This window comes from Hippoglossus hippoglossus, chromosome 5 (genome assembly GCF_009819705.1).
Source record: "Hippoglossus hippoglossus isolate fHipHip1 chromosome 5, fHipHip1.pri, whole genome shotgun sequence".
NCBI lineage: Eukaryota > Metazoa > Chordata > Actinopteri > Pleuronectiformes > Pleuronectidae > Hippoglossus > Hippoglossus hippoglossus.
The window spans coordinates 13911649-13921986 of record NC_047155.1 but is presented as its reverse complement, the minus strand read 5'-3'; the positions used below and the strand labels follow the sequence as shown (position 1 = coordinate 13921986).

General features: G+C 42.9%; 1 protein-coding gene across 1 annotated transcript; it reads left to right on the top strand.

Moving 5' to 3' along the window:
• Positions 1-556: 556 nt before the first annotated feature.
• Positions 557-9662, top strand: tkta (transketolase a). The gene is made up of 14 exons (XM_034585469.1): positions 557-834; positions 2225-2342; positions 2503-2616; positions 2736-2833; positions 3682-3873; positions 4019-4137; positions 4286-4482; positions 4600-4764; positions 5798-5954; positions 6512-6642; positions 6752-6835; positions 7485-7578; positions 8221-8343; positions 8918-9662. Exons 1-14 carry the CDS (start codon positions 728-730, stop codon positions 9103-9105), a joined length of 1887 nt encoding a protein of 628 aa, XP_034441360.1. The 5' UTR covers positions 557-727; the 3' UTR covers positions 9106-9662.
• Positions 9663-10338: the final 676 nt, after the last annotated feature.

Genomic DNA, 10338 nt, shown 5'->3' with positions numbered 1-10338 from the left:
TAATTTGTATTTAAATTCTCTTGCTCTCAGTTATCTGGTCTCATCCTTGTCCTTTTCCGAATTTTATATCTTGTTCATTCTCTCTCTATATATCAACATCACGTCCATCTTATTTTTACACTATTTAAAGTCTAATACAAACTTATTGGGGCCTGTTCTAAATGGGCTCTGGCAGCAAGAATGGTGTGTTTGGTTTGAATAAATAACAAAGAGCCATCACCCATCAAGGTCTGAATGATTAGTTTAGACAGTAAAGCCATGTTGAATCATGGTGAGATGCTTCAAATGCCTCCCCTCCTCCCAATTATCCAGACACTCCTCCCAGTCACACACACACACACACACACACCTCCACCATCCCAGTCATGCAGTAGCCAATAGAATGAGTTCCATTTGATTTTAGCAGCAACACCCAGTCCACGTCACTGGGTAACCCCTCCTGTGTGTGTGTGTGTGTGTGTGTGTGTGTGTATGTGTGTGTGTGTGTGCGTTGCGTGCAGTGTGGTGCATCTATGTGTCTGCCTGCCCCGTAGGATAAATCCAGCTTATCCCCCATTCTCTCTCTCTCTTTTCCTCTGCCTCTGCCACTCACACACACACACATAAACAGGTGCTGCTCTTGGGCCTCCCTTACTGTCCCACACACATTTAAAACACACAAACTCGGCAGAGGCTCTCAGTTGCTCCACTTTCCTGTTGTGCTGTGGAACTTGACATTTTTGCCTTCATGGAGGATTATCACAAACCTGACCAGCAGACAGTGCAGGCGCTGAGGAACATCGCCAACCGCCTCCGGATCAACTCCATCAAGGCAACGACTGCAGCGGGCAGTGGGTGAGTCTCCTCCACTGCCTCTCACACATTTGAGTTTTTACAAGAAGAATGTGAATGAGATGTAAACAGAAGCTTTAAACACAAATGTAATATTTCTACGAAGGACGCATGGCTGAACATCAACGTTCACACCCAATGACATAAGTGCATGTCCAGACGCACACGCTGAGAGATAGATGCAAGTGAAGGGCCAAAGGAACAATGTGTCCTCTCTTTGTTCTCCTTTACTCCACCGACAGAAGCATTTGATCTTTCAAAGTTCTCATTTGATCAGTTGTGATCTGAAATCCTTCTCATCAATTAACTGAATGAAATAGATAAAAAAGATACAGACTAGATAACACAATTTCTATATATTTAGACTTTATCGAACATTTATTGTGTTTTTAAAAAATACACACCATTTTCCAGAGAATTTTAAATAACTTTAAGATATTTAGGCTGCCGAGATATGAAGTGAATGATTTAAAGTGTTCAGATGATTCGATTTTAATATTCTGGAAAATGACTAAATTTCATATGATCTTTGGTACATTTATAGAATTTGAAATATTTACTGTGTGTGTTGCAGGATAAATATTTTGGTAAGTGTAGTACTTCGCACAGTATATTACCACGTACAAAGCTGGGTGAAATGGATGACAAAGACAGACCAGAGCATCGCGTGGCTGCTGCACAGCTGCTGTAGATGACATTTTTCAATGCACATGTGGTCTCATAGCGCTGAATTTGAAATGTCTTTATACCGATCCATAGAATCATGAGCGTTTTGCAATTTATTTGGTTTGAACAGCATAGTATCATCCAAAATCTTTTCTATATTTGAATAATTTTGCAGTCTAGGTCCCCCTTGAACACTTAAACAGTTACACACTGATGGGAACAGAGAAAAAATTAATTATCTGTCGAGCCCTTTTTGCATGAAGTATAATAACTAAACTCACTACAACAGACTACTATTGGAGTCAGTGGATGTGAATGCATTTCCAATGTACTGTCCTTCATGTGACTAATTTGGTTTTTGATGCCACATCTGGACTTATTTTCTGCATTGTGACATGTGAAAATCTACAATTTATAACACATGTTGCACTGTTTCTATTACTCCTGCAGGTTTATTGTCTGCTACTGAAAATGTCCATCTATATTTCTGGATGATTTTGTAACATGATTAGCATCAACAGTCTGCAGTGACACCATAGCACCACCTGTATTAATATGCACTTAATAATTATAATTCTCTTTATGATAAACACATTCAAATTGAAACTCTGTGTGTGTGTGTGTGTGTGTGTGTGTGTCTTTATGGCATTACGTTACATTCCTTTGTGCATGTGTATTTACTTAAGTCTGACATATTGGTAAAAGCACCTTCTCCTCTGTCATGCAGACACCCCACATCATGCTGCAGTGTGGCAGAAATCATGTCCGTGCTTTTCTTCCACACCATGAAGTACCGCCCCGATGATCCCAGGAACTTCCACAACGACCGTTTCATCCTGTCCAAGGTGAGAGTGAAGAATTCCTGCTTGTCTGAAAAGGAGGCTCTCTTTATTTTTTTTGGTTTAAATGCCGTGTAGAATCTGACCTTTTCCTCACTTCACCTCAGTGGGTTTTTTTTTTTTTCAGCAAAACCCACTTAAACTTTGTGACGTTTTTCCCACGCAGGGTCACGCTGCTCCGGCCCTGTACTCCATGTGGGTTGAAACAGGTTTCCTGAAGGAGGCCGAGCTGCTCAGCTTGTGCCAGGTTGACTCTACCCTGGAGGGCCACCCAACCCCAGTAAGCTGTCACATACTGTAACACACCTCAGGAATCATCTCAAAGGCCACAATAACGTGCCAACAGTTTTTTTTTTTTTTAAATGATGCTTTACTCTGTGTGTGTTGTGCACATTTCAGAAGCAGCAGTTTGTGGATGTAGCCACTGGATCCTTGGGGCAGGGTCTAGGTGTGGCCTGTGGAATGGCTTACACCGGGAAATATTTTGACAAGTCGAGGTAATTACTCTAGTCTAACAGCTTCATTTGCTTTTGAATGCATTTTTGTCTTGTTTGTAAGCGTTTTAGATTTTTTCATTCAATTAAAAACTGTTCCCTGACTTGAATCCAATTGACACACAATGGCAAAATGTACAAAATGTCTTTCTTTTGTTTCTTAGTTATCATCAGTTTAAATTTCAGCATGCATCCTTTGAGTGCCTGGTGATTTGGATTTTCCAGATTTTGTGGGTGTGTTCTGCGGCTACATGCTCTGCACTCACAATTCTTCTGCTCTAATAATCGCAGGCCCAGCAGTCATATCTTGGTTATTTTTACCATCTGAGCAATTTTCATCTCGGTGTCTAATTCAGAGTCTGTGCTTTGAACCATTCATTTTTTTTAACAGTCTTTTTTTCTAATTTAGCGCCACAAACTGAATCAGTGTCCCTTTATTACGCATTTCCTTTGCAATGGCGGCAAAATACAAATTCTTGTTTTTCAAATTACAGCTTTTTTTTTTTTGTAAAACGAGATGATCTGACTTAAAGGAATCTATTGGTTGCTTTGTGAGATGCGTTTCAGAGGCAGGTGTGAAATTCAGCAGCCGCTCCCTCACAGGCCTGAGGTCGGGATTTACTATGTCACAGCTGGTTACCATACCAAGTGTCAGATAGTGGAAAGAGAATCATGTCAATTCATGTGAACACAAAACCCCACCCTCATCCAAACAAACGGCACACACACACACACACACACACACACACACACACACACACACACACACACACACACACACACACACACACACACACACACACACACACACACACCAACAGAAACTAACTCAACCTTGATCTCCGACCCAGTTACCGTGTGTACTGCCTGCTGGGGGATGGTGAGATGTCTGAGGGATCTGTCTGGGAGGCCATGTCGTTCGCTTCTTACTACCAGCTCGACAACCTGGTGGCCATCCTGGACATCAACCGGCTGGGCCAAAGTGACCCTGCTCCCCTGCAGCATCATGTGGATAAATATCAGAAGCGCTGTGAAGCTTTCGGGTAAAAAATGCATAAAACCAAAAAGTGTGGTAGAGGCTATGCACATGTGTGTGTAGCAAATGATGGTTATAGAAAAGATCTGTGTACATGCCATCTGATTATATAAAGTACACGTGTGATTTTCATATGTGTTGTATTTGTGTAGTTGGCATTCTATAATTGTGGATGGACACAGCGTGGAGGAGCTGTGCAAGGCTCTGAGCCAGCCGCGCCATCAACCCACTGCTATCATCGCTAAAACCATCAAGGGCAAAGGCATTCCAGGTAACTATCCACTCATCGTATGCACATGCAATGCTCTCACTCTACCACTTCACTGCAAAATGTATATTGCAAGTTTCCAGGCAGAGTCTCTAACCCTAATACAGAGTTTGAATCCACCAATGCATGTACGTTGTATTTGTGGTTTCAGCTGCAGAAGACAAGTTAGGCTGGCACGCCAAACCTCTGCCCAAAGACATGGCCGACATGGTTACGAAGGATCTGCAGAGTCGCATCATGAACAGCAGCAAGCACTTGTACCCACCTGCTCCAGTGGAGGACTCCCCACCGGTCAGCCTGAGAAACATGAGGATGCCGAGCGCACCGACCTACAAGGCTGGAGAGAAGGTCTGTCCTCTGTGCACAAGCACAGACTTTACTCAAATCCTCAACCTCTGCAGAAATCCCAGATTAAAAATAAATGAATTCAACATAAAGGCAGGTCTGTTATTGTTCATCCTGTAGATTGCAACACGGAAAGCGTATGGGATGGCTTTGGCCAAGCTGGGCCGCTACAATGAGCGTTTCGTGGTCCTAGATGGAGACACCAACAACCTCACCTACTCGGAGATCTTCAAGAACGAGTATCCCAACCGCTTCGTCGAGTGCTACATCGCACAGCAGAACATGGTATGATCCCTAACAATTCTACTATTTCAAGTCTATTTCACAAAGCAATTTACATTCCATCTTTATTCTGTCTTTGTCAAATGATCCCTCATATTTTAACTTAAAAACATAATTAAAACCCGATTTTTGTCTATTTAATGTGGGGACTTAGATAAAAAGGTAACTTGCATTTTCTCAGCTCTACATCTCAGAGCTGAGTTATTTCATTGTACATGACTTGTCTCTGTAATTTCAGGAAGGGAAAATATACAACTCTTACTTATTTATTGACAATATGACGGCTGCTCACACCAGTGGTTTTGCCAGTGTCTTTTCTTTTGCCATTAATTATTCAGCAAATCTTAGATTATTGGAAAGAAGCATTTAGGCGTTAACTTCTTGTGCCGTTACGGCTCTGACAGAAACCTGCTCCAATGTAGGTCAGGCGTGCATGTGACGATAAGCAGTCATGACAAGCGTATTCAGAAATAAAATATTAATCAGTGTAGAGGGTGGGGCCATCTGGCTGAACGCATGAGAAAAGTCAAAAGTTGAATGACACAATAAGGGTGGCTAAATTAAAATCCGCTGTATTTAAACCATGATTCTATTAAAACATTAGTTAAAGTGCAGCCTTTAAATAAGTAGTTTATGTTATTTGACTGTGTATGAGAGCATATACAGTACAGTAGAGAATTTATCTAAACATCGTGTTTGAACTTTCACGGATGCTTAGTTGCTGCTTCTGTCTAAACAAGGAGAGAGGTTATGGGATTTGTGAGCTGTTTGAAGAGAGGACAGAGGAAATTATTTGTAAGAGGAGGTATGCCTCTAATTCCACCCATATGGGCGAAAAAGCTCCATAGATCTGTGGAAAACTCTTTTCATTGACTCGCTCCGTGGTTCAAAGGCACTTTCATATATGGTTTGTGCCTCTGGATGATCCTTTTGGGATAAAGCATGTGTGACCTGTATCTAATTTGGTACATGCAGGAAGGTTATATCACCTTGTGCTCTTGTATAGGTACTAAGAGACAATGAATTCCTTTCCCAGGTCAGTGTCGCCATGGGATGCGCTGCCCGCGAGAGGAATGTGGTGTTCGCCAGTACTCTTGCCTCCTTTTTCACCCGTGCCTATGACCAGCTTCGCATGGCAGCCATCTCAGAAAGCAACATCAACCTGTGTGGCTCCCACTGTGGCCTCTCCACTGGTTCGTAAAAACTGCTCCTGATGAGCCATGCACGCCACAACCCTTCCCACACCCACGTCACTGCCACAGAAATTCACCTTTTTTCCCCTCACACTGAAGCCAGACACCTCACAGCACCCGGACCATATTTACAGTAACCCCAATGCTGATAGACGTATGAATGATCTCTGTGTGTGTGTGTGTGTGTGTGTGTGTGTGTGTGTGTGTGTGTGTGTGTGTGTGTGTGTGTGTGTGTGTGTGTGTTTGTGTGTTTGTGGGTGTGTGGTTGTTGCAACTGTTAGTCTCTTTCCTTCTAATCCTGTGTTTTCCTTTATTATTCACATCCTTGACCTGACAGCTAGTACTCAACCCTCCCCTTTCTCTCCCTCTACCTATCTGCCCTGGAAGCTGTCTGGAGGGAACCAGGTGTCCCTCTGTTAGCGCAGGTACACTGCATGCAAAGCCTGGCTCGATGTCTGTTTCTACCTGCACGTATCAGCTCACCTAATACCAGTCGATACCTTGTGAGGATTTGTAATTGTTGGATGTGAGATTAACCCGATATGTGTGTATTCCAGGAGAGGAGGGTCCTTCTCTGATGGGTCTGGAGGACATGGCTATGTTCAGGGCCCTTCCCACAGCGACCATTTTCTACCCCTGTGACGGTGTCTCTACGGAGAAGGCTGTGGAATTGGCTGCAACCACAAAGGTACCTGAAACTCAGCTGCAGACGCTTCCCTACAGTATCATAGACACATTTCTGTAGAGCCCATGAGCTGCCTCGGTGGTAACGCTCGTCCTTTCTCTCCTGCACACAGGGTGTTTGCTACATCCGAACCAGCCGCCAAGACAGTGCCATCGTCTATAACAGCAACGAGGACTTCCATGTCGGGCAGGCAAAGGTGAGAAAGACTATGTGCTCACAGAGCTGGTAAGACAACAAGGGAAGTAAGAATTAAAAACAGACAGCCCCCCCACACACACATACACATACACATGGTCCACAGCTGTGGCGCTCAGGAGGTAGAGCGGGTTGTCCACAAATCAGACTGTTGGTGGTTCTATCACTGGCTCCTTAAGCCTGCACACCAAAGTGTGAGTGTTCTTGATCAAGACACTGAACCTTAAAATCATCCCTGATGGCTGCTTTGATGGAAGAGTGTGAGTGATGTGTGATAGAAATGTGTGGCTTATAAAAGTGCTGTATATGTGTGTGTGAATGGGTGACTTGTAGTGTAAAGTGCTTGGAGTGCTGGTTATGACTGGAAAAGCACTAGACACACACACACACACACACACACACACACACACACACACACATACACACACACATACACACACACTCACACACACACACACACACACACACACACACACACACACACTCCCATTCACATACACGCATACACACACACACAGAAAGACAAAGCACTATCACTGTGTAAAACATAATGAAACCGAAGATATGTTACCATTATTCTACATCATATATATATTATATATATATATTACATATATATTATATATTCATATATATAATACCATTTGCAGGTGGTGTACCAGAACAAGGATGACCAGGTGACTGTGGTGGCAGCTGGAGTGACTTTGCATGAGGCGCTGGCAGCCGCTGAACATCTAAAGAAAGGTAAAGTACTGTAACTGTTTTCAGTGCAAGCTGATGAAATACATGAAAAGGAAATTATGATTTTGTTGGTTTGTTTATGAGCAATATTACACCAAATTGAATTTTAGTGCAGAACTGCATCAGGGGACAGATTTTTTTTGTTTTTGAACATTTCCACTGTTTTCCCAAAGAAATAACTAATCGGTCTTGATGAAAGAATTCAGGCATATTTAGGCAACTGATATCTACAGTGTGAGTGTGTGTAATTTGGTGCAGCTTGATTAAATGTTGTTGGGCCTTGCTGGAGGTATGTGCTCCACTGAGTGCCATTCTGTTTCGTTATTTAGCACAGTTAGCACTGAAAATAATACGGAATATCCTTTAATTATTTGCTCACAGGTCATTTTAATGAAAGCTTTAAATAAGGTTTGGTGATTCAGGGACGACAGCTCTTAACATTACTGTGTACAGATTATTCCAATCTAATCATCCCTGAGTTTTTATCCTGAAGAACTTTAATGAATGTTAACCTGCTTGTTTGCCCTGCTTCAGGCTGATAAAACACCTGAACCTATAATGAATAAATGTGCTGCCCATGAGCTGATGTGTTTATTTCAGGACGCGCTGCAATGGCACTAACCACTTAATTAATTGATTTTCCAGAGAGGATCTCAGTGAGGGTTATTGATCCCTTCACAATCAAACCGCTGGATGCCAAAACCATCATCGATCACACACGTGCCACCAGGGGACGAGTCCTCACTGTGGAGGACCACTACTATGAAGGTACGTTTCCATGACATTTGCCCATGTTACTCAGCGTCTGCATATCATATGAGTCCACCACTGCTTCTCAGCATGATGCAGCTGGGGCCCTGTCATTGGTCCATGTCTCCGGGTGCGTGTCGCGGTGGCATGTTCTCATTGGTGCAGCGACAGAGACGCGATATGGTGGCATTTGCTCATTGGCTGAGCGGGAGGCTGGCGGTTGTGCCCTCATCGCAGGGAAGGTACTGGTATTGTGGTGCATTTTTGTAAGTGTGAGCGCCAGAGAGGCAGAGTGCTGTCAGATTTCCTTAACTGAGCACGTGCCCATGGGGCTCGATGTGACCTAGATAGCACAGACAGCCGTGGCCTGAAGAGAGTGGGGATGGGTGATAGCATGGACTTGACTGGACAAAGGATATTTGGCAACTGTAATGAATCTGATGTTGGGCGTTTCATTCATTTTACATGTGGGCCAAAGAGGGATTGTGGTTCAGCGGTCACATTTTTGCTGCAAACATATTTCATGTACCTCCTCCTTCATGGAGGTTTCATCTTTCCTCTGCATCTCTCAACATAAATTGTTTTTCCACAGGCGGCCTGGGTGAGGCAGTGTGCTCAGCCATGGTCAATGAGTCCGGCTTCAGCCTGCAACGTCTGGCTGTGTCCCACGTTCCCCGCAGTGGCAAACCACAGGAGCTCCTCAAGATCTATGGCATCGACCGTGACGCCATCGCCCAGGCCGTCCGCAAGATGCTCAGCAGCTCCACCAACGCCAAGTAACCCTATTCCCCTTGCCCCGCCCACCCTACCTACCTGATCACACCCCTGCAGATGAAAGTATGATTTTGATTCACACGACACCCCTCTCTAAAGAACCCCTTCACCATGAATGCCCCCCCAAGTGTGTACTAAAGTAATGTGATTTTGTGCTGTACACTTTGAAGTAGATTTCCACATGTACCTTTCTTAAATGCATCCATCACATCACAAATACAAGCAGACAAATTCACGTGTACTTGTAATACCAGCACTGTCGTGCATCCAGTTCAGTCAATCAAAACGTGGCCATAATTCACTCGTCCAACAAAACAATACATGTACCCTCATGTGTACTGATGAAATGCTCTTCATTCAGCTGGAAATGTGTTTTTTATATTGTTCTGATGTAGCTTTGATAATACTGGGTGGGGCGTAGTTTTAAAGTAGGTGTTTTTCATGACAACGGTGTGGGAAAGAATCAAACCGAGTTGTTGTTTGTAGAAGGTAGTGGAGAAAAATATAAAAAAGAACAAATGTAGTTAGGCCATGAAGAGCAGTCACGTATAGAACATTAAACATCTTCACCCAATTTCCCAACTTTTGTGGATTTGAAATCATTTCTCTCCAGCACTTTTTCCTTTGTTTTTTTTATTTTAAAGTTACTATTTAAACACACACACCTCATGTGTTCATTTGTGCTACAGCTGTACATCTGGACCATACCAGCAGTGTGATAGTAATAATCAGTGTGTGGTCAGTGACATCGCCTCTTACATAAAGGTGGAGGGTTGAACATCCCTCCAGTGCTGATGGAGAATCTGGTCTTGGCTTTTGTCTATGAAGGTAATGTTATGTCTGACTTGTGGATCAATCAAGACCAAACACTCTTTTTGTTACTTGAAATTTTGTATGTATCTTACATTCATGTAATAAAGCCATCTGCATTTGACCCTGAGCGTTCACTTGTTCCTTTTCCCTATAAATGCATTTGTGTCCATGCATTCAAGCACCACACACAGTATGTGAAGAAATCAGTACTTTTAATTGAGTTTAAATAAATTATACAAAACAATCATGAATCACAGCTACTGTATTAATATAAAACAGTTTTCACATAAGTGCAGAGTACAGGTCTACATTGCTCGTCACAATCTTGATGATTTTTACATTCTCTTATAAACAACAAAATGCCAAAACTAAATAAAGGATTCTTAAACATCCATACTTTAATAAAAATGTATGGCTTCCTGGTAG